General features: G+C 46.8%; 1 protein-coding gene across 1 annotated transcript; it reads left to right on the forward strand.

Moving 5' to 3' along the window:
* The first annotated feature begins 79 nt into the window (after nucleotides 1-79).
* Nucleotides 80-12259, forward strand: KLHL42 (kelch like family member 42). Its single transcript, XM_068162400.1, has 3 exons — nucleotides 80-1015; nucleotides 7527-7720; nucleotides 11152-12259. Exons 1-3 carry the CDS (start codon nucleotides 120-122, stop codon nucleotides 11601-11603), a joined length of 1542 nt encoding a protein of 513 aa, XP_068018501.1. The 5' UTR covers nucleotides 80-119; the 3' UTR covers nucleotides 11604-12259.
* The last annotated feature ends 11344 nt before the right edge of the window (nucleotides 12260-23603 follow it).

Raw genomic sequence — 23603 nt, forward strand, 5'->3', positions numbered from 1 at the left:
CCGCGCGGTGCCGCTCCGCCCAGCCTAGCCCAGCCGGGCCGCGACGGCCGGGGAGGAGGAGTCTGCCGGCGGCCGGCAGCGGCCGGGCTGAGGGGCGCAGCTTGGGGAGGGGGTGAGCTATGTCCCTGGCGGAGCGGCGGCGGCGACGCGAGGAAGAGGCGGGGGAAGGGGAAGAAGGGGATGAGGCTGGCGCAGGAGAGGAGGTGGTGCAGATCCGGCTGGGGGACAAGTGCTACCCGGTATGCAAGAGGAAGCTGATCGAGCAGAGCGACTATTTCCGAGCCCTCTACCGCTCGGGCATGCGGGAAGCAGGGCAGGGTCAAGAGGAGCAGCTGCTGCGGGGGGGCCTGAGCGCTCTGGGGCTGGAGCTGGTGCTGGACTTTATCAACACCTCCTGCCTGGCCAGGCTGGAGCAGGAGGAGGGGAGCGATGAGGACCCCCCGTTGCTGGAGGAACTGGTGGAAGCTGCTTCCTACCTGCAGGTCACGCCGCTGCTTCGCTTGTTGCTCTCCCAGGTGAGGCTGGGCAACTGCTTCGAGCTGCACCGCCTGGCTCAGGTCTATGGGCTGCAGGACTTGCACGACGCCTGTCTGGAGTTCATGGCTGCCCATTACCACCAGGTGCTGCGGAGGCCCGATGCTCGGCCGCATCTGCTTCTGCCCCAGGCTCTCCAGCAGCACTTGAAGGAGATGCGGATGAGGGGCACCGCCACTCTGGTGGCCATCGGGGACTTCAAGAGTGCCTCCTCCCTGGGCCTGCGTCGGGGCTGTCACCCTCAGGTGGAAGCTCCCTGGTCTATGCTGAGGTATGACGAGGAAGCCGAGCGGTGGCTGCCCCTGGCCAACAACCTGCCTCCTGATCTGGTCAACGTCCGAGGCTATGGGTCAGCGATACTGGACAACTACCTTTTCATCGTTGGAGGCTACAGGATCACCAGCCAGGAGATTTCAGCTGCCCACTGTTACAATCCTTGCCTAAATGAGTGGAGTCAGCTGGCTTCAATGAACCAGAAGAGGTAACCCTTGCTCTCTGATACACACCTGTGTCCCTGTGTGGTGTCCAAACAGACTCCCTTGAGTCACCTGCTGTTGCCTGGACTCGGTGCTACCAGGAATGATTCAGACCTGCTTCATCAGTGTCTCCTGCGTGGTGTGGTGGGAAGGGCTGGGGTGCTTGGGGATGGCTGGGCAGGATGCCACAGGACAGGCCTAGCAAAGTGCATCTTTGCCAGCAGCAGGCATCCTGCTACAGCACAGCTTTGCCCATGCACAGGGGCCTGTTCTGTGTGGTCCAGGCCTGCCATGGAAAGAGAAGGGTGAGAGGGGTGGCTTTTGGTTTCCTAAATGCCCCTGGTTAAGGCCTCAACTGTGGGACAATATGTAGGTGGCAACAAGGTACCTTTTTTTAGCATGGAATTTCACATTGGCCATTTACTGCAGAACAGTAGTACGGGAATGGATATTTTTGAACAGTCTCTGTTATTTTTGAACAGTTTCTATTCATACATTTCATGGTAGTTACTGCAAGTCAGAAAGAATCTTGAGTTGTGCCTGCCCATAGACTGCAAGGTAGCTGTGGCAAGTGACTGTGGCTTTTCCTGAGTGATAATCAAGGCAAGTTTGTTTGGTGGTTTTTGGTTGGGTTTTTTTGGTGGGAACTCTGCTGACACCTCTTCACAGAGGCTCAACTCTGAAGTTTTGGTGGTGGTGGTTTTTTTCTGAACATCACATTTTGGCTCCCTCATGGCTTGCTTGCCATTTTGTGGCCAGAGTGCAGCCCTGTGCCATAGGAGTCAAAAACAGGGAGATTTTTAGCATTGGGGTTTTCGCATTGGTCACGAGCAGCACTGGTGCCTGTCTGCTGCACAGATGTGCTGCAGCTAGAGCTCTGCATTGTATTTTGAGTTTGTTATGCAGCAGTAAAGTAAGCAGGGTGGTTGGCCAGCATGCTGCTCCAGAATTACAGTCATGTGACTGTCTGCCAGTGAATCTCTGTCAGCTGATAGAATAGCATCCCAGGGGTGAATTTCATACATACCTTGTATGAAATTCATACATACCCTCTTACCTACCCTCGTTCTGGTTCCTGTTCAGTCACAGAATCATGTAACGCTTTGGGTTGAAAGGGACTTAGAATCATAGAATCAACAAGGTTGGAAAAGACCTCAGAGATCATCAAGTCCAACCTGTCACCCAACACCTCATGACTACTAAACCATGGCACCAAGTGCCACATCCAACCCCTTTTTGAAGCTTGTCCTCAACATCTCCCAGTCCATCCCCAGCTCACCTCCAATCCATCCCCAGCATCCCTCAGAGCCTACCCAGCACCCTGCAGCCCACCCACAGCACTCCCCAGCCCTTCCTGGCATGCCCCACTCTATCCTCATCACTCCTCCAGGCCAACAGAAGCACTTCTAATGGTCATCTAGTCCATCCCACCCTGCAATGAGCAGGAACGTCTTTAACTAGATCAGAACATTGTGTTTCCAGCGATGGGACATCTATCACCTCTCTGGGCAACCTGTGCCAGTGTTTCACCATCCTCACTGTAAAAAAATTCTATCTAGTTCACACCTACCCTCATTTAGTTTTAAACCATTACCCCTTGTGCTGCGGCAACATGCTCTGCTGAAATGGCTGTCCCCAACTTTCATAGACGCCCCCTTTAAGCACTAAAAGGCTGCCAGAAGGTCTGTCTGGAGCTTTCTCTTCTCCAGGCTGTACAACCTCAACCCTCTCAGCCCTTCCTCACAGAAGGAAACCCTCTGATCATTCTGATAATGCAGAATCCAGGATGCTGAGATGCTCTGCACACACACGGATGAAGCCAACCCACTTTACTTCTAAGTAGAAGGCAAAAGCCATCAGATGTGTGCTGGACACTCAGCAGTCATTGTGGTCTCTGTTACAGGTGTTAACTTTCTCTCTAGATGTAAAGATCTCACTACTGTATCTTCAGATCTCTTCACCATAGGTAACTGCTGTCTATAATATTTATGTGATGTCCACATCAGCTGAGAAACTGTTGCTCCCTATTTAGCCATACAGGAGGAAGATAAAATAATTTGCTCAAGCTCATATAGGAACCTTGTGACTGAGCCCAGAATCTGTCATTATCTGAGGGTTAAATCTAGTGCTGGTCACAAACAGTGCATAACAGATTTCTTCAGAATAAAGATATTGCTGTTCTTGGAATAGTGTTTTCACGGGAGAAACTTTCTCTAAGAGCTGCCCAAGACCACCTGTGGTCTTTGGGGACTAGAAGGTAGCAAAACACATTAGGGACTGTTCAAGTAAGGCCCTTGAATACTTATCCATACTTATCTTTCAATCAGACTGGATTTGAGGAGGAATTCTTCAGTACAAGGGTGTTGGGCTCTGGAATAGCCTACCCAGGGAGGCTGTGGCTGCCTCCTGCCTGGGGGTGTTGAAGGCCAGGCTGGGTGAGGCCTTGATCAGCTGAGTCTAGTTGAGAGGTGTCCCTGCCCATAGTGGGGAGGTTGGAAGAGATGAGCTCTGAGGTCCCTTCCAACCTGAGCCACTGTAGGATTCTATGATGCTGTCAGCTGAAGTTTGCTATTTAAAAATAATATCCTCATAGGATTTCTGCTGCTCAAGTTACAGCTGTGTATTCTGCTTTTCTTTTCCTTCAGAACCTTCCTACTCATTGCAGGTAAATCTTCCAGACTTGGAAGAGCCTTGTGAGCCCCTGGCTGGGATTCTACACATGCAAGATGGTTTTTGTGAGCAATCTGTGCCATTCTCAGGACTCTTAGATGAATACAGGAGGGAATGCTCCCGAGGAGCAGTGGTGGTTTATGAGACTTTCTTTTTTCCACATTTTTAAATGTGTTTTTTTTTTTCACTTAAAATTCCTATTTGTTAAGAGAAATTAGAATTTCCAGAAATGCTGAACTCCACATTAGTGTCACAGACTTATCACATGCTTCCCAAACTAAAGGCTGGGTGCAGAGTCATGTCACAAATGTGAGAGAAGTGGCTCATGTAAAAAATGTAAAATGCTTTAGAATTGCCTTCATAGCTTTGCTTTCATGAGCCTTTGTGTCTGCTGTAAATGCTTTAGAATAAAGAAGCTGTCTGATTGATGAGAAACATTAAGGTGGAAGCTGGTCATTTGGCAGGTTGGAAGCACAGGTTAGTTAGTCCAGGCCTTGCAAATGCATTTCTGACTTGGTATTGAAACCTCCAGCAATGTGGATTCCAATTTTCTTCCTCTAGGTAACTCATTCCCATGTTTAGCCAACCCTCTGATTCACAGATTAATGGAATGGATTGGGTTGGAAGGGACCTTAAAGATCATCTAGTTCCACCCCCTACCATGGGTAGGAACACCTCCCACTAGACCAGGTTACTCAAGGCCTCACCCAGCCATGCCTTCAATACATTCAGGGAGGGGACATCCACAACCTCCCTGGGCAACCTGTTCCAGTGTCTCCCTGCCTTATCAGGAAGTCCTCTCTAAGTTCTGTGCTAACTTTTGTTGTGTGCTAAATGGATTCTGTCAGTGAAGCAGAAGAACCCTTGCTGTTCTCTCTATAGCCACTTTCACAGCAGTCTCCTCTATAGATACCTCTCTGTATGTTGATGCAGCCCAGAAATAGGTGGGGTTTATTCAAGCTGCTTACCACTGTCGTGTATTCAGACATCTCTGCACTCTGACCCCGAGTTCCTTTGCAGTTCTGCCTGACATTTTTCTTCCTGTGTGCATGTAGAGCTCTGTGCTTGTCCTCATTGAATGAAAAAAGTAGTTTGAACTATGGTCAGACCCTGCAGCTCACACTTGCCTTGTGTTCCTGGGGTTCCTTTGAGAGGAAACATGGGACATCAGAAGGCAGCTCAGAGCTGGCTTTGTCCCAACAAGAAGGGTACACACTGGGCCTGGCCCTTGGAGAGTACTTTTGATCCCTTGAGTGTAGCTAACTCACTGGTGTGAGTGGAATTATATGGCATGAATCTGATGGACTGACTGTTCAGCTCTCTTGTTTCCAAGCTGTAATCCATGGAATAGTTTTTAGTTGTGGAGAGCTGGCTGCCTGCTCATTGTTTGCTTTCCTTGTTTCCAGCTGCTCCAGCACATTAGGAAATATTTAGTGAATTTTACACTCTTTTAATGTTCATTAAAGGAGTGTAAAAAATACACTAAGTATTTCCTCATGCTCACTTCCCATCCAAACACCTGCTGTTACTGGCATTGAAAGGCAAATGGCAGAAGTTTTTCATCATTTATTGAGCCATTGTCCAAAGTTCCATACAAAGTATGCTGCTGGATGCTTGCAGCTACTTTTGAGTCAAATGAACCTTACAGTCTCTGCTGAGACCCCACCTCCAATATTGCCTCCAGTTCTGGTATCCACAGAGGAGTTGGAGTGAGTCAGGGAGCCCAGGGAGGCTCTGGCTGCCTCCTGCCTGGGGGTGTTGAAGGCCAGGTTGGATAAGGCCTTGAGCATCTCAGTCTAGTTGAGAGGTGTCCCTGCCCATGGTGGGGAGGCTGGAGTAGATGAGCTCTGAGGTCCCTTCCACCCTGAGCCATTCTAGGACACGCTGTCAATGTGTGAATTGAGTTTGTTGGCCAAAACTCCTGCACCATCTCCTTTCATAACCACAGATTTAAAGACTTTGTAACATACTTTAGGTTTTAAAAGACTATTTGGAAAATGCATTTCTGTTCTGTGTTTTTTGTCTGTCTGTTAGTCAGTGGTTTTTTGGTGTTTTTTTTTCCACCATAACCTTTAGCACAGGTAAATTGCTCTGAAAAGCAGAATGTTCTGCAAATAACGATTTTCATTTCATACCCATTATGCTGCTCTGTATTCTCTGAGGTGGAAACTATAATTATTGTAGAGAAGAGATGAGCCAGGTGACCTAATCATAAATATCAGGAAATAAAGCTAATTAAAAGCAGTTAATCCTTCAAAGGAGGATATGAGTTTCTAAAGCTGTCTTGGGCTGACAAAACTAAAATTATTCTGCCTTGAAACAAATGATTTTCCCAAATATATTTAATCAAAAGAAATTTCAGGGCAGTCTGCTGCTAGGCAGGATTCTTTTTGTCAAGTCAAACCTTACTTAGTGGTAAGTTTTGAATCTTGGGTTCATTCCATTTGCTGCTCAGTAGGCCAATCTAGGTCCAAAGCCCCACTCCAGTTTTACAGATTTTATGATGGGTTGCAGCACTCCAGTGACTTTCACATAGCCAGTTAGTTGGGATAGTAGAATCAGTTTGATTCAGCAGCAGAGAAGGAATCTTTCTAGCCAAGGAAACTGTTTCTGAAGAGAGGAAGAGCTCAGCTTTTGTTGGTCCAACTTTCGTGGCTGGCAGGATTAGATGAGCATCCAAGCCCTCCATCTTCAGGTCCTCCAGTTTCTTCCTCCAAGCTTGCACCTTCAGTATCACAAGCCATTTGTTTCTGCCTGTATTCTCTTAAAAATGTAAGCCTAAAGGCTTCTTGCCCTGCAGCAATTAGAAAACTGTCCTTTGCCATACATGGAGTGCGACAGCAGAGTGGAGCAGAATAAGAAGCAGAGCCACAAGGCATTACTGCTCTGCCTTCTGCTCAGTTCTGGGTGCCACTTCAATTGACAGAGATCTCTTGCTCCATGGGGACCAAGGATGTGTTTAGCAGGGTACAGAAGATTCTCTCTTCTTTCTTTTGCAGAATGCAGTTCAATGTGCACAGCTTTAAATTTCTGGTTATTGAGGTTATTAAAGTGGCTCGAGATTGGAGGCGAAGCCAAGTGCACAGTCATGGGCATTCATCAAGGCTTGTTTGACATTTCTGCAGTTCTAACTTCCAGAGGATCCTTCACTGTGTATATATATAGTACATTTTGCTTTACTAAAAGCCAAGTGAAAATGAGACATCTGCTGAACATGAGTGAACTAAACATCAGAGCCCAAAGTAGGCCAGTTTAAAATCCAGAATACAGTAATCATCAATGTCAGCATCAACATCATTTGCATCCAGAATGTCCCTGTTCACTGCCCTCACACAGAGGAGCTCACAGGACACAGCGTATGAATGAAGTGATGGGGCAAGTTGTGAGTGCTGAAGAGAAGGCTCCAGGCATACCTAAGAGCAGCCTGCCAGTACCTGAAGGGGGCTACAAGAAGGCTGCAGAGGGACTGTTTGCAAAGGCCTGCAGGGACAGGACGAGGGCCAATGCTTTGAAAAGAGAGAAAAGCAGATTTAGATTGGATGTGAGGAACAAGTTCTTCAGCATGAAGGGGGTGGAACACTGCCACAGGTTGCCCAGGGAGGCAGTTGAGGCCCCATCCCTGGAGATCTTCATGGTCAGGATGGACAAGACTCTGAGCAGCCTGCTCTAGTGGAGGATTTCCCTGCTGACTGCAGGGGGCTTGGACTGGATGACCTTTGGAGGTCCCTTCCAAGCCAAATCATTCCGTGGTTCCATGAGTATGTTTGAGCCTAGGTAGGAAGCACTTTCTTCCTGGTATGTTTATGCCTATGCAACCCATTTGAACGCTGCAGCCTTTTCTTTCAGGTCCAATTTCAAGCTCCTGGCTGTCAATGGAAAGCTCTATGCCATCGGTGGCCAGTCCCTCTCCAACGTGGAGTGCTATAACCCAGAAAACGACTGGTGGAATTTTGTAGCATCCCTGCCAAACCCTCTGGCAGAGTTCTCAGCTTGCGAATGCAAGGGCAAGATCTACGTGATTGGAGGATACACCACGCGAGGTAGAAGCCTGCTTGTTGCTCTTGGGCTTTGATACCTGGTTGCTTGAAGGCCTGCATCCTTTTCTTCCTCTTCTTCAGGAAATCTTTTGAACTCATGTAGAAAGCTGCATAATACTTACTAAAACATGTAGGAAAAAAAAACAGACACTGGGAGAAAATAATTACCAAGTGACACAAAAAAAATGAGCTCTGTCACAGGGGTAATTTGTGGGTTTGGCAGGGCCTAGGGTTCTGTTATTGTGAAGGGGACAAGCACCCAGCCTGGCCTGTGGTGGTTTTAGATTTTGATCACACAGTAGAAAGAGAAGGCTCCACAGATACACTGAGTTTACTTTTTGAATGCCCATCTTAGACTGTCAGAAGGAAAAACATGAAGAAAATCCCCGCTTGGCTTAGTGTTTCTCATGTATTAATAGATGTGATGGTCCTTTCACTGGAGCATTCCAGTGTTTCACAGGCAAATTCAAGCTATAGGTGAGATTTCTCAGTGCTGAAATAACTTCATGGAATAATTAATCAAAACCTTAAGCAAGAGTCAACATTTTTACTTCCTTTCTGTAGCATTTTCTGAAGATACTGTACCAAGGGGAAAATTTGAAGTTGCATTCCCTGCTGCCAATGACTTTTTAAGTGGCATGCTTTTGCCCTACATAAAGACAAGGAGCTCCCATTTGTTCATTTCCTAAGCACACAGTGTCTTTCTTTGGGAGGAATACCATTTGCTCAGAGTTTTAGAAGTTGGTTTTTTTTTTCACTCTAATGTCAAATGTTCAGTATTTACCAGGATTTACTAAGCTTAAATTCCTGTCTCTAGGCCTTTGCCCACTGCATTTGCCCACAGTTGTTTTCATTTTTGTTTTCCAACTGGAGAATAAAAATAGAGTTTGGCTCTTACAGAGTGCTGCATGCAAAGCTAAACTGCCATTAGAACAAGCTGTCCTTCGAGTCTCTGAGCAGATTTTGCTATTATAGGGTTTATGAAAAGCACCCTTTTACTCTTCACAACCCTGTGGCAATGTCAACCTTCAAGAGCATTTTTGTCTGGGCCCTTCTGACCCAGAACCTGATGGCTTAAGATACTAGTGAGCCTGTGGCCATAGGTAGGGTTGTGCTCTGGTGTGCTCCACAGTTCGAGTCCTCTGATCATTCCCACTAAAGGACTTGTTGGTAGCTGGCATTAGGACTGAAAGATGTCTGGAATACAATGTTTGCTGTGATGAAAAGTCGAAAAGTCAGACCCAAGGGGAAACATCCTGTGGGACAAGAGCAGAGAACAAGGAGAGGGAGCTGGAATAGAGTAATAGGAGTCTAGAGACCATATTTTTGTCTAGGGAAAGAGACAGAAGAGGTAAGAAGCAAAAGCCCTGATTTGGTTACCAGTGCGCTGGGAGGATGGGAGTCCCAGGTCTTCTCCTACACCCCTGCACTTTGCATGTTGCTGTTCTAGTGCTTGTGCTGTTCTTCCTTCAGGCTGTCTGCTCCTAGTACCATGAATAAAGACCAGGATGTTGCTCATGCAGATGCTTTCCCATTAAAATTTAGCAACAAAGCATGCTGTCAGGATTGCTCCCCTGTGTCAAGCTTCTTACTCAGTACTTACTACCTGTGCTTTTGAATGAAGGAAGATAGTCAGCGAGTTACTTGCTGTCTTCCACACCTCAGGGGATTGCCACTGACCTTCAGGCCTCTGTCTTTTCCTAAAAGCCATTTTAAATTGAAACAGGAAAGTGAAAATGTTGTGAGCAGTAGATGAGCCCTAAATATGTTTAAATACAAGGCCTGCGCTTGACAGAAATAAAGATCTTTTTCTAAACAAGGGTCTGCAGTCGGTGTCTGACTGCAGAACCAGAATTACACAGGTGATTGAGCTGCCCAGTTTTATAAATGTTGGGAGAGCATTGAGGGCTGACTCTCTGCGTGGTGCTGAGCTTCACTTGCTGTTTCACTGCCTTCACTGCAGAAGTACATCACATGCAGCAATGAAGTTGTGAACGCCTGTTCTTGGTTGTTCTGCTTTTAGGAGTTCTGCATGTGCCTCAGTCTGGGCAGGCTTTGTGGGAGGTGGGATGTGGGTTTTCTCCTCAGACTGCTCTTCCCTGAAGATGGTAGGATCTGGATTTTCCTCTGTAAATTATGTTGGCACCTCTTGAATAAAGGCCCCGCTGCCACTTCTCAGTTCTCACTCGTGAACCTCCATCCTAATAGCAACTCAATGCCACACACTGTGACGTTCATGTGGTGTATTGTGGGGTTTGTTGTTGTTTCAGTGGATATGAGACTCAGGCTCTGGAGTGAGTAAATGAGGGCCATCCCATTGGAGACTGTTTTCATAGCACTTTCCACCTGGGAAGATAACTGCTAGAGGTAGACCTAGAAACTTCGTTGTGCTTTCCCTCCACCCAAAGAGTCAGAGAACCATGAATTGTCTCTGCAGACTTCTGATCGGCAATTTCGTAGAGCATTGTCATGACATCTTCACGCTCTTTTGCCCTGGTTTGAAGTGGATTAGGTGTTCCAGAAGACAGTGTGAAGTAATAAACTCTGACTGAACACCACCAGAGTGCAAGCAGACGCACTCCCTGGTCACACTGCTGGGGTGTTTTGTTCATGACAATGCAGTTACATTTATGGCTATTTATAGCTGTGCCCTTAGAAAACATGTCAGTATGTCACCTTCTGCTCTTCCACATGGAAGCTCATCTGGATATCATCATGCAGCACAGACTTAGAACAGGGAGTAGATTTTATTAAAAGACCAGGCTGGAGTCTGCAAACCTGTTGCAGCTTGTCACTTGAGTTTGGATTTAAGCTTAGATCTCTCTCTTTATAAGGTCCTGAATATGCATCCTTAGCTCATCCATGCCACTTCCTGAAATGTAAACTAGCTTCATCCATTTTATTCCCTAAAACTCTTGGTTTATATGGAAGGAAATGCCAAGGGCCCAAGTTAAGCCTGGGTGAACCATCGCTTCACAGCCATTAAGGAAGCACACTGTCTTCATGATACTTTGAGTCATTTGGGATCACTATTGGAGAGCAGAATAATTCTTTGAAGAAAAATTCTTATTGCAATTGGAGACAAAAATGAAAACCATAAGATCAAAAGCAGGGATTGTTCTGCTGAAATCCACATCCCCAGACCACTTCCATCACGTAATGTACCAGAAGTGGCTTCATTTTTCCCTCCGCAAAGGAGCAGAACGTTCAGACCTTATCATGAATGTCAAAGACCTGAAGTTCTCTATGATCAATATTTCTTCCCTGGTCTTCTGTGCTTTTGCACTGTAATGCTACATCAGCAGTCAGTAATAATGGCTGGTTACAGGTAGGAGGAAGCTTGCTTATTTGGTTGTTTATTTTCCGATTTTCATACTTATTGTCTTATTTCTTTACTTTCTTATTCATTTGCAATGGTTTCTCCTGTGTTTCAGATAGGAACATGAACATTTTGCAGTACTGCCCCACCTCTGATTCCTGGACCACCTTTGAACTTTGCGACGTGCACGTTCGCAAGCAGCAGATGCTGTCTGTTGAGGAAACCATTTACCTGGTGGGGGGCTGCATCCATGAGCTTGGACCAAACCAGAAGTCCAGCCGGAGCGAGGACGCCTTAACTGTGCAGTCTTACAACACTGCTACCAAAGAATGGCTCTACCTCAAAGAGAACACCTCCAAATCAGGCCTGAACTTGACGTGCACTCTGCACAATGATGGAGTCTATATCCTCAGCAGGGATATCACTCCATCCACCAGCATGGAGCACTGTGTTTTCCTCAAGTACAATATCTTTACAGACAGCTGGGAGTCGCTGAGGCGCTTCCCAGCCTTTGGACAGAACATGCTGATCTGCTCTATGTACTTGCGTGATGTGCCCCATGTGTAATGCCAGCCAGTTCCTCCTTGCAGCTCATTAATTACTCTTAGGGAAAAACATTGCTTCCCTTTGCGCTGTTCCATGTTCAGGATGTAAAGTATGTGCAGAACATAAGCTTAGAGCACTGCTGCTGTTCTGTGGAGAAGTTGCAACACTCAGTACTAAGAGAAATGCTTCCAGAAACAATTCTGAGAGGGCAGTTAAAAAGGGTTCCTGGTTTGGATTCAGATTTCCCCAAGGATTATTTGCAATTTAAGCACAGAGCTACTCTATGGGTAACTGATAAAGGGATTCCAAAGGCAAAACTGGTCAGTCTAGTACTGCTCTTCATCTTAACAGTGTAGGAGATGAGCAAGAAGGATGCATGGGAAAAGGGGAAATAATGCAATAAAGTAAAGAAGTAGTAGACTAAAGGTCACAAAAGGAAGGATTATTTTTAAAACACAAATTTTACTCCAACTATGTCCTGTCAAATGCACACTGTTTAAAATTGTGTCACATTTGTATCTCTTCTCTGGTAACAGGTGAGAGGGCACCATCAACAAACAGGGGCTCACCCTGAGTTAGTTCTAATTAAATGCTCTGCCAGGGGCTGGGAGGAGTTGCCTAGAGGCTTATGGTTGCTGGTTTGTGTTTTGATTGGGATTAAATTAACGAGGTGGGAATTACAGAGTTATATTTATTTTCCCCCCAAACCCCAGCCCAAAATGATGTACAAAACTGGTCAAATTTTATTTACAGGCTCTATTCACAGAACGAGATGTTTGCCATTGGAATGTGCTGCCCAGGGAGATAGGTGGTGGAGTCATCATCACTGGAGGTGTTTAAGAGTCCGGATGAAGCACTTAGTGCCATGGTTTAGTTGATTAGATGGTGTTGGGTGATAGGTTGGACTTGGTGATCTTGAAGGATTTGTCCAGCCTGCTTAATTCTCTATTTGGTCACGAATTCTACCAGGATGCTTACGGGCAACTTTTGTACAATTTGGGGAATTCAGAAAATAGCTTTATCCCCCTTATAAAATCAGAGGCGGGCCAGGCCCCCAGGGAAAGCCGATGGGTCGGATTTTACTCACGAGCACGCGGGAGGAATTTGGAGATGGTCCCTAGGGTCTCTCCTCGGGGGCAGGCTCCAGAACTGAGAGTTTATAATCCAATTTGTGCATCACCCGACATAAATCCAAAGGAAAAGGGGCCCGCCAAAGATAGTGTCCTTAGACACAGCTCCCACGAGGCAAAACTCGTGTAGCAGCACTATCAGAGCAACGCAGGAGGACGCTGCCGGCGTGTTGCCCTCCGCAGCCGCAGTGTTACGGCAGGCAGGGTCGCTCCAGCGCGGGGCAGGGAGCAGGGCCCCAGGGGAGGCAGGGCCGTGGAGGAGCCAGGTCCGGATGCCGATCTCCCCAGTTTTGCCGCGAATGTAGCACGAATCCCAGGAAACCAAATCTAGAGTGAGAGCAGAGCGAGTCCAAAAATGATCCCCCGCCCCAAATGACCCGGAGACCACTTTCTGGTCACTGCGTTTAAGATTTCCCTTGGCAGGGTGTTCAGTGCCAGTATATACTGGGCGGGAAGAGCCCAGCCAATCACAGCTCCGAATCGCAGCGCGGGCTTCCCCACCGGTGACCACAGGTGAGGGGCTTCAGCTCCCGGCGGGAAGCGTGGGCGCCCATTTTGCCTTGCCCGCTCAAGCCCGAGGAGGAGGGGAAGGCAATTTCATGCCTTTCTCTTCCCCAATTCAAACCTCTGCTGATGGAGGTGGGGGAAGGGGGGGTTGGAGCACCCCACGACGGTTGGATGCTAGATGCTACTTTAATGGCTGTTGGCAACCTTTACTGGCACCATTAAAGCAGAGGTGAAAAGGCTCTAAGTTCAAATGGAGAGGGCTGATCACCTTCAGAAAGGTGTTAAGCTTTAATTACCTTGTTTTCTGCAGTGCTGAGTGTCAAAGGTGAAATTACAGCTGGCAGCAAGCTGCATGTCAGGAACACGGGCATGAGCAAAGGCAGTGGTGATTCTTCAGCAGGCACATCCTGCTTGGCCACAGTCACCCAGGACATCCATGGTTTGGAATGGCAGGGCAGAGTTGTGTGAAGGGCTTTCTGCCAGCTGCACCCAAAGCAAAGGTATGTGAGTGTTGCCTCTGTCTTGTGTACCAGGAGCTGGGTTGAGGTTCCCTGAGGTCTGCCACCCAAAGTGGTCAGTCTCCACAAAAAGCACTGTAAGATGGTCACTGTGGATACTCCTTTATGGGAACTCAGGAGTTGTCTGGGACCTTCCCCCAGTTCCTGCCTATTGCTTGAGAGAATTATAGTTATTGTTACATGCCCCTTTTTCTAGCTGGCAACTTCCTGAGTGTCTCCTGAAGGCATCTGCCTAGGTTCTTGCAGCAAGGAAAGGAGGTCTTGGTCATCATGGGAAGGTTTCACTGCATCTGCCTTTAAGGAACATGTAACTAGAGGCATGTGCTGAACACGTTGCAGAGGTGCTGGTTCTGCACCAGCTCTCTCTCCATGTGTAAAGACAAGAGGTTTAATTCATCTGAATAAATTCCTAGCTGGTTTTTTTCTTTATTGGAATTCAGGAGTCTGTTGTACAGAGGAGGCAGCAGCAATGGTTCCCTCTGGGTCCTTTTGACTGCCTCCTTTTCTATGGTCTTGAATGAAATCAGTGCTGACTAAAAGACCACCAGAACGGAAGCGACTGCTCACACATTCGGTGCTTAGGTGCAGCATTGTGATGCTTCTGGTCATGCACAACAACCCAAACTGAAAACATCAGGACTCTTGTTTAGAGTAAGGTCATTTGGTTTTGAACTTTTAGGATACAGGTGGAGATGAAGCAAGGTATTCTGGATGTCCAATATTTACCTTTTGGGTGGAATTTTTGCAGCTTGGTGAAGTGTAAAGGTCTGGAGCCCTCAATATAGGAAGGATATGGACCTGATAGGGTCCAGAGGAGGGCCACAAAAATGATTAGGGGGTTGGAGCAGCTCTGCTAGAAGGACAGGCTGAGGGAGCTGGGGATGTTCAGCCTGGAAAAGAGGAGGCTCTGGGGAAAAGTAATATCAGCCTTCCAGTACCTGAAGGGGGCCTATGGGAAGGATGGAGAGAGACTGATTGCAAGGGCCTGCGGTGACAGGATGAGGGGCAATGGCTTCAAACTAGAGAAGAGCAGATTTAGATTGGGTATCAGGAAGAAGTTCTTCACTATGAGGGTGGTGGAACACTGGGACAGGTTGCCCAAAGAGGTGGTTGAGGCTCCTTCCCTGGAGATATTCAAGGTGAGGCTGGGCGAGGCCCTGGGCAGCCTGATGGAGTTGGGGATGTCAGCAGGGAGGTCAGACTGGATGAGCTTTGGAGGTCCCTTCCAGCCTGGACCATTCTGTGATTCTCTAAGTCCATGTTTGTGTGTTAAGCAATGCACTGAGCAACTGCTGTGTTCTGACAGAAGCAAAGCAAACAATGGCTCTTCTGCAATGAAGAAATAAGGTGACTGGCTTATCATTCTTCTCTTACAAGTGTTTCAGAATAAATATAAACAGTGTGTTGTCTTCTGGAGATAAACTTCTCTCAGACACATGATGCCCCTTGCTTTAATTTCTTCCCAGTTCCAGATTCAGCACCTTACAGTCACCCCTAGGGCAGCTCAGATCCGTATGGATGGAGGGATCTGAGCTGCAACATTCCCTGGCCTAGCAAATGAACCCTGAGTTCCTGTCCCTGCAGATTTGCAGCATGGTGTTTAATGAAGTAATTTCAAACCCATTGACTTCTCAGTGCAGTCATAACTCCAAAAGCTCTGTCTCATCTTTTAGTATGGTCGCTCTTTTTCACAAGAGCCCTTTACATACCAGGTTTGTCTAGGTGTTGATTTCAGCTTCCAGTGATCAAGTGACCACCTTGAAAATCTGGAGAACCTGCATAAATGTAGAAGAGAAAATTGGCTCAGACTATTTAGTCAGACCCCAAGGTGCAAGTTCCTCATCTACTGACACATAACAGGACACCAACTTCAAATCAGAGCTGGTGTTGAATGTAGTGGTAGCAGCAGGCTGTAATCCGGAGCGGTGTTCCTGCAGGCTGAAAGAAATACTTCTTTTTGAAAACAAAATTCATTAAAGTATGCAACATGGGTGGTCCCCTAGCTCAGGGAAACACCCAAACACTGTAATGAGTGTCCCATGTCCTTTGCATTTTATGTCACTGCAATATTTCACATTAAAGAGCTGGTTGGGCAGCTTCTGCCCTTAGGAACGAGGAAAAGTGGTTGAGAGTCACCACTGGCTAATAATTAAATCTGGATTTTAGCCAGTGGAGCTGTTGGTCAGTGATTTGGTGGTGTGCTTTCCTTGCTCAGTGGTGGGAGGAAAAAAGGATTCCTAAGGACAAATAAGCTTCTTTTGACTGACAGTGATGCAAGCAGAGAGCAAGGAGCCTGGCAGTTTGATCAGCTGGAAATTCCTCTGTTATCCTGATGTTGCTTCTGCCTTGCTGTGCGGGCTTGGAGATTATGCTGCACCTTCTTGTGTCTAACATGTAAGTAGGAATGTTTGCCTGGTGGGGACACATCTGCTTTGTCTGGTGTGGTAGTGCTGTGTTTGTAAGACACACGGAACACGTGAGGAGGTACTCTTGGTGTAACTGCTTCCTGGGTTGTTCAAACTGCTTCCTGGCAAATGGCAGGGCAGAAGGCAGCTGGTTACCTCAGTGTGGTCTCTGCTGATTACATTTATTCAGAACTGATGGCTGTCTCCAGCCTATTTCTTCCTTGTTTTTCACCAGGCTACCTAACAGCCTGTAGTTCATCCAAGTTTCCCAGTCTTTGTGTTCTCAAGTCTATCCAAATTCAAAAGTGCTGCTTTCCTGCTGTGTCTGAGTTCCCCAGTGCTCACATACCCACCCTTCACCTTCTCTGCCTCCTGGAGTGATTCCACTTGATACAGACCAGCAAAAGATGACTGTGGTAGGGGATGATCCCAAGACAAAGGAACCACAGTCTCCAAAGTCCTGAGGGATGATTAAAGGGAAAACTGTGGGAACTTGGTCCCTCCTCATAGAACAGAGAAGCATTTAAGAAGGTTGCTTTCACCAAGGCTAAGAGGCAGCACAGCAGTTGCTTTCTTTCTGGGATTGCTCTGTGGGTTTCATTGTGAAACCTGAGAAGCTTCACTTCTATCTCCCTGGCAAGGTTCCATGAGTTTCCCTTTCTGCTCAGTCAGCTGACCTTCTTGGGGCTTAATATTTGTGTTTTGCATTCTTTGAGGACTTTGCCTTTCTGCATCAATGTCCAGCCTGCTTTGATGGAATGATTTGGTAGCAGTTTGTTGGCCTTTTCCATTTGTTAGTCTGCTTTTCACGCTGCTCTGTGACTGTCAAATCACCATGATGAAAAAGTCACTCGTCATTCAGGCTGAATCTTCTCATTTGTTCAATTCTGGGCTCTTGGAAGAGAAGTCTGTGAAGTTACAAAAGTGGTTTTTTTTTATTTCATCCAAGTTTTAGTGAGGAATGCTGCTACAGACATTCTGTGTGTGGAAGCTGATCTGCATCGTGAAGGTGACAGAGAGCAGAAAGCACAGAGCACAGGGACAGCACCAAGCATGAGGGATGCTCAGAGCCCTGTGCAAGCAGAGATTGCTCAGCCCTGTCAGCCCTGAAAGATAAAATACCCTCTGTGGATGGTGGTGAAAGCAGAGATGAGCCTTGCACTGTCTGTAAGACTAATGAATGTGTAGAATCATAGAATTGTTAGGGTTGGAAGAGACCGCAAGGATCATCTAGTTCCAACCCCCCTGCCAAGGGCAGGGACACCTCACACTACAGCAGGTTGCTCAGAGCCACATCCAGCCTGGCCTTCAAAACCTCCAGGGATGAGGCTTCTACCACCTCCCTGGGCAACCTGTGCCAGTGTCTCACCACCCTCATGGGGAACAATTTCTTCATAACTTCCAATTTGCATCTACCCATTTCTATTTTTGCTCCATTCCTCCTAGTCCTATCACTACCTGACACCCTCAAAAGTCCCTCCCCAGCTTTTTTGTAAGTCCCCTTCAGATACTGGAAGGCCACAAGAAGGTCTTCTCTGAGCCTTCTCTTCTGCAGACTGAAGGTGGTTCCAAAGGTCCCTCGCCAGACCTCTCAGCAGCTGTGACTGGTTGTGTCGGGTGCACTTACAGCGCTGACCAAAGGGTGGCTCCCCATGCTCGCAGGAGGCCTGCAGAACCAGAGCAGGTCTTGTGTGGTACAGAAAGTTTACAAGTCCTCTACTGCGGTATCAACGGTGCCAAGCTCGGGCTGTGTTTTCTAGCTGATAAACTTAGAGCCTGTTTTAGTGTCATCTCTGTCTTTGTTGCCCCCGAAGGAGAGTGGAGTCTGGAAAAGGAGTCTGGATTTTGTGAACTGCTAGTGACCCTGCACTCATGGCTTAAAAATTGCTGTCCCAGCTCTCTGTTTTGTGGATATTTTTGTTTGTTTGTTTGTTTTTTGAAAGCATTGACATGGGGTTGTTCAGTCTGAACAAAAAGGAGGCTGAGGGCGGACCTCATTGCTCTCAACAGTTACCTGAGAGGAGGATGGAGTGAGGAGGAGGCAGCCTCTTCTCCATGGTGTCAAGTGACAGGATCAGAGGAAATGGTTCCAAGCTGCTCCAGGGGAGGTTCAGGCTGGATGTTAGGAAATATTTCTTCACTGGAAGGGTTCACAAACATTAGAATGGTCTGCCCAGGGCAGTGCTGGCATCACCATCCCTGGGAATGTTCAAGCAGCCTGTGGACCTGGTGCTTAGGGACATGGTTTAGTGTTGGAGTTGAGAGTTGGACTGGTGGTCTTGAAAGTCAGTTCCAACCAGATGCATTCTATGAAACTATGGGTGAAGAGATATTGCTGTGTCCTGTGAATATCAGTGCCTTCTGAAGTAAGTTTGAGTCTCTTTATTGCTAGAAGAGTGAAATGTTTCATTTCTGCAATATGAGTTGTCTGGTGTAACAGGAATTGCTGCAGTTACTGTCCATTGCTAGTGAAAGATAGATCAGACAGATTTCACTTTTGAAGAATGAATGAATGCAGATCACAGAATTACAGAATGTTAGGGGCTGGAAGGGACCTTGAGAGATCCTCCAGTCCAGCCCCCGTGCCAGAGCAAGATCACCTAGAGCAAGTCACACAAGAACGCATCCAGGCAGGTCTTGAATATCTTCAGAGAGGGAGACTCCACAACCCCCCTGGGCAGCCTCTTCCAATGTTCTGCCACCCTCACAGGGAAATAATCCTTCCTCCTGTTTCCATGGAACTTCCTATGCCTCAACTTCCACCACTGCCCCTTGTCCTGTCCTTGGGCATCACTGAGCAGAGCCTGGCTCCAGCCTCTTGGTGCTCACCATTTATGTATTTATAAACACGAATGAGGTCACCCCTTAGTCTCCTCCTCTCCAAGCTGAAGAGCCCCAGGTCCCTCAGTCTCTCCTCATAAGGAGGTTGTTCAACTCCCTTCATAATTTTTGTGGCTCTGTGCTGGTCTCTTTCAAGCAGTTCCCTGAGGTCCTTCTTGAATTGAGGGGCCCAGAATTGGACACTGTATTCCAGATTTGGCCTCACCAGGGCAGAGTAGAGATGTATGAAGCAATGCACATCTGCAACTCATGGATGCTTCAGTAGGGTAGAAAGATGTTCAGCACATGAACAAGGAGATTTCCTGTTTGTTGGTACTTGGAACATCATTTAAGATTCAGCAGTTAATGCAAACTCTCCAATCCTTGCTTCTCTCACTGTGTTTTTTGAGCTGAATTTTATGGTTATTCAATCTGTTGATGATTTTTCCACTCTGTGATGTGTTCCAGATGTTTCCAAGGGTGTACCTTGTGATAAGACACCATTTATAAATAATTCTGAGAAATTAAAGTGGTTTACTTTGTGACTCACTATGAAGATGTTACCTAGCCACAGCTCTCTTACTTGTCTGCCAACATGCTGCTCTTATGCTGCATTTGCTCTGATCATGATAATGTCCAATATGTGTTCCTCAGACTGCTAGCATTCTTGGAGGAGGCTAAGTTGATTAGATAATAGCTTCTGTTTTGCTGCAAGTCCTCAATTAATTTCCCTAGACAAACCTTTAATGCACTGTTTCTACTGTACAGTAACTGGACTTATAAACCACTGGCAGTCCAGAGACCACTGTAGAAATCAGGCTTCTCATGCAGCTGTCATCTTCCTCCTCTGTGCTGGAAGCTGCTTGTCTCTTTTGGAGTCATACCCAGCCTTTCTTGTTCTAGACTCCTGTAACCAAGGGCAAGTGTAAGAAACTCCTTCTGTAGGGAATTCCTGGGAATACTACACTCAAAATTCAAATTAGAATCACAGAATCCTACAATGGCTCAGGCAGGAAGGGATCTCAGGGCTCATCTCCTCCAACCTCCCCACCATGGGCAGGGACACCTCAACAAGGCTCGGCTGCTCAAGGCCTCATACAGTCTGGCCTTCAACACCCCCAGGCAGGAGGCAGCCACAGCCTCCCTGGGCAGCCTCTTCCAGAGTCTCACCACCCTCGGTCTGAAGAACTTCTTCCTCAGCTCCAGTCTAACCCTGCTCTCGCTCAGCTTCAAACCATTGCCCCTTGTCCTGTCTCTAGACACCCTCAGGAAAAGTCCCTCTGCAGCCTTCCTGGAGGGTCCCTTCAAGGATTGGAAGGCAGCTCTAGGGTCTCCCCAGAGTCTTCTCCTCTCCAGGCTGAACAAGCCCAGCTCCCTCAGCCTATCCTAATGTACATTCTACTACTTTCTATTCAAGATCTGTGGAAAATTTCTAGGCATAGCCTGAAACTACCAGACCTCATAGCAGAGCTGCTCCAGCCTTTGGATCAGCTGCTGTATAGTTTTTGATCTTCTCATCCCTCCCCTTTGTGATACCCCTTTGACTTATCAATGGACACACAGATCCATTCATGTCTTCTGTCTGCTGTTTTTTCCCCTCAGATAACGTTTTCCAAGAAAAGAGACCTTTTTCTCCATTCACCTTCTATAACCAGAGAAACCTAAAATCCTTGTTCCAGCAATCTTCCTTATTCTAAGTTCTTGCATCTCCAAAATGCCTTAGGCTGTAAGCTTTCCTGTTTGCTTTTCCTGCTCCTGCTTTGACAAATGTTTCTGTAGAACTGTTAATGCTTTCCTGTACCAAGAATTCACAATATAAGTGATTTATACAGTGCAAGGGCAGGGAAATCTTATCTGTAAGTCTTCAAGGATGCAACTTCAGCTCTGCAAGGTTTGAAACATAAAAAGTGACACTATTAAGTCTCCTTTGGAATTTGGACCAATTTCCAGATGCACACTGCTCACTGAGGTTAAAAAACTTGTGCAGTGCTTTGGGGGGCGGGGAAGGGGGGGTTTGCTGTTAGAAAAGCTCTGTGTTCTTTTTTGGGTATTGATATTAAAGTTTTCTTTCTCTGCTGGGGTTGTAAGGGAAGTGTTGCCATTTCACAGGCTGAGCCTTGATTTGCTGTGAAGACCAAAGCTGTGTCATTTGAGAGTGTGCATTTTGCAGTTGTAAATTATCAAAGGGGTGCTAACTGTTCTGAAGCCCATAAAAACATGATTTTGGGGGGCAGGGGTGGAGATAAAGTCAGAAAGCAGATGCTTAGGAGCAGCCATTCTCTAACCTCCAGGCACAAGCAATTTTCAAACACAGAAGCAGGCAGAAGTTTGATACGGGTTTAAAACAACAGCTCCTTTTCCCCCCTCTTCCCATCTCTCCCCTTGCAACTCAAACCCTTTCAACCACAATAATTTGTGGCAAGGCATCTGTGCACCTGGAGGAGAATGTGAGTGGTGAGGTCTGAAGGCACTGCTTGGGCAGGTGTTCCCTTATCAGGACTGCAAGAAGCCTTCCTGCAGCTTTTGTGACTGACAGCAATGACCTTAATGACATGTTGGTTATCTGCTGGCATATGCAGAGTGACAGTGAGGCAGAGAGAGGAATCACAGAAGCCTCATTGTTGTACCTAACAGCAAAGGCATAATAGGCTTGTGGAAAGAACAGAGCTGCATTCAAAGCCTTTTGATGTGAAGAAAAAGAACCAGCTCTGAACCAGGCACATACCTCAGTGAATTAGAGAATTTTGAAGGAATCTGAAGAGATGGTAACTGTACAGTTGGCTGCTGAAAGAAGAGGCACAGGCAGATGTCCTGCAGAATCTTGTGACAGTGATCTCTGCCATGACCCACCTGTGCTCTCCGCAGGGAATTTCAGTGCGAAGCTCTCCCTGTCTATTAACACAAGTCTAAAGTAGGCAGAAGAGTGGTGTTTTCCTAGGAGTGTGTGGGGAGAAGGTGAGCATCTCTGCAGGTATGGTTTTGGGAAGTCACTGAGAAAACATTGCTGATACTTCATGACTCTTAGCACCAGAGCACTGCTCCTAGGCTGTGTTCTCTTGCACCAAGAAATGTGTTATAGGAGTTTGACTTTGGATGATGTTGCTGTGAGATTTTTGTTTGTTTCTTTGTTTCCACAGTGTTCCTTTAAAACATAAAGAAAAAGTAATATTTTGAATCTTAACCTATTGGCATTTGGATCCTTCTGTGCTATTGCAGTGCCACAGAGTATGGTCATGTGGAACAGGCAGGCATCATTCCTGCGTGACATTGCCGAGATTAGTTTGCATGAGGACTGCAGCTTTGGCTAACATTCCCTGCAAGGTGAAACAGCTCCAGGAACTGTCTGAAAGCAAACTACCTCAGGGATATACAGCTTTACACTAGAGATGAGGGTGTGTCCCAAGTAGTGAGTTGAAATCCTTGAGGAAGAGAATGGACTTGGTCCCAAATGTCTTGAGTCTTGGCAACTTTACTGAACACTGTCCTTTCTCTCTTCAGTTTGTAACTGTAACTAGGTTTTGTTACTTGCTTAAGCCATTTTTTTTTTTTTTGGTCAGGCTTTATTTGTGATAGTCAGAAAAGTGTTTAAGCTATTTGCATCCAACACCCCCAAACCAGGCTGTTCAAGCTTGATTTCCCATCTATTAATCTAGCTGTTTACCTTGTAAGTGTTTCAGCCACCAGTGTATTCAAATCAATCACGTGAATGCTGTCTGCTGAGTGCTTTCAAAGCAGCTGATAAAACAAGAGTGTCTCTCTGCCCACCAGCCTGGTACAGTTGTACCTGTCTCTGAGGAGCAGGTGTGGGCTTCACTAGTATAGTTGGTTAGAGTGGGTTGAACCAGCTGTTCAAGACTAACTGGAAAGACTGTCTGTGATGTTGAGGAGTGATTGTTGCTGAACAGTGTGGCTGTGGTGCCCCAAGAGCACCCCCTTTCCGAGCAGCATAATGTAATAGTAACTGACATTGTTTCCTTCTGGACTGTTAGTTAATCCACTCACCCTACAACACCTTTCAGTCAGAGAGATCTTCTGCCAGCTGGGTTACACAAAAAGTTCCACTCCTTATGTGGCCCCTAAAATCTGCAATAAACATACAGGACCATAAAGCCTTTCACCTTTCCTGGGCCCAGTACTCAGTGGACTCCTCACCACTGCAGTGGTCAATAGAAAAAAAAAATTAATAAAATCACATCCAACCTGGGATCAGAGACCCCTGAGCCACTGGCAGCCAGAAAGATCACTGATTTTTCTGCCAAGCCTTCTTCACCACAGCAAGGCTTTCACTGGCAACAGCCTCCGTTGCCTTCGAGCTGCTTGGTTAGCTGGGGACTCAGCCTGTCAAGCTCTTCCCTGTCAGTGTAACACCTACTTCCTTCAGGTGCTGCAAGGTGGGACAGATTAGGAACTCAGCAGCCCATTAATTCTTTCCTGATTTCTGTGGGAGGTCTTAGCAGAAGTTCAGGAATTTTTTCAGAGGGATTTGAGTTCCAGCCCCTGGCATGGACCGTGCATAGCAATACACACTTGGACTCAATGATCCATGGGTGGACTCCAGGATCTTAAAGGTCTTTTCCAATTTGAGATTCTGTGAGTCTATAAAATGCAGCTACCTTTTTATCAGATTTGAAATGCTTTTCT

The sequence above is a fragment of the Melanerpes formicivorus genome, unplaced genomic scaffold (genome assembly GCF_026170545.1).
Source record: "Melanerpes formicivorus ecotype bairdi unplaced genomic scaffold, bMelFor1.0.p_v2 SCAF_64, whole genome shotgun sequence".
NCBI lineage: Eukaryota > Metazoa > Chordata > Aves > Piciformes > Picidae > Melanerpes > Melanerpes formicivorus.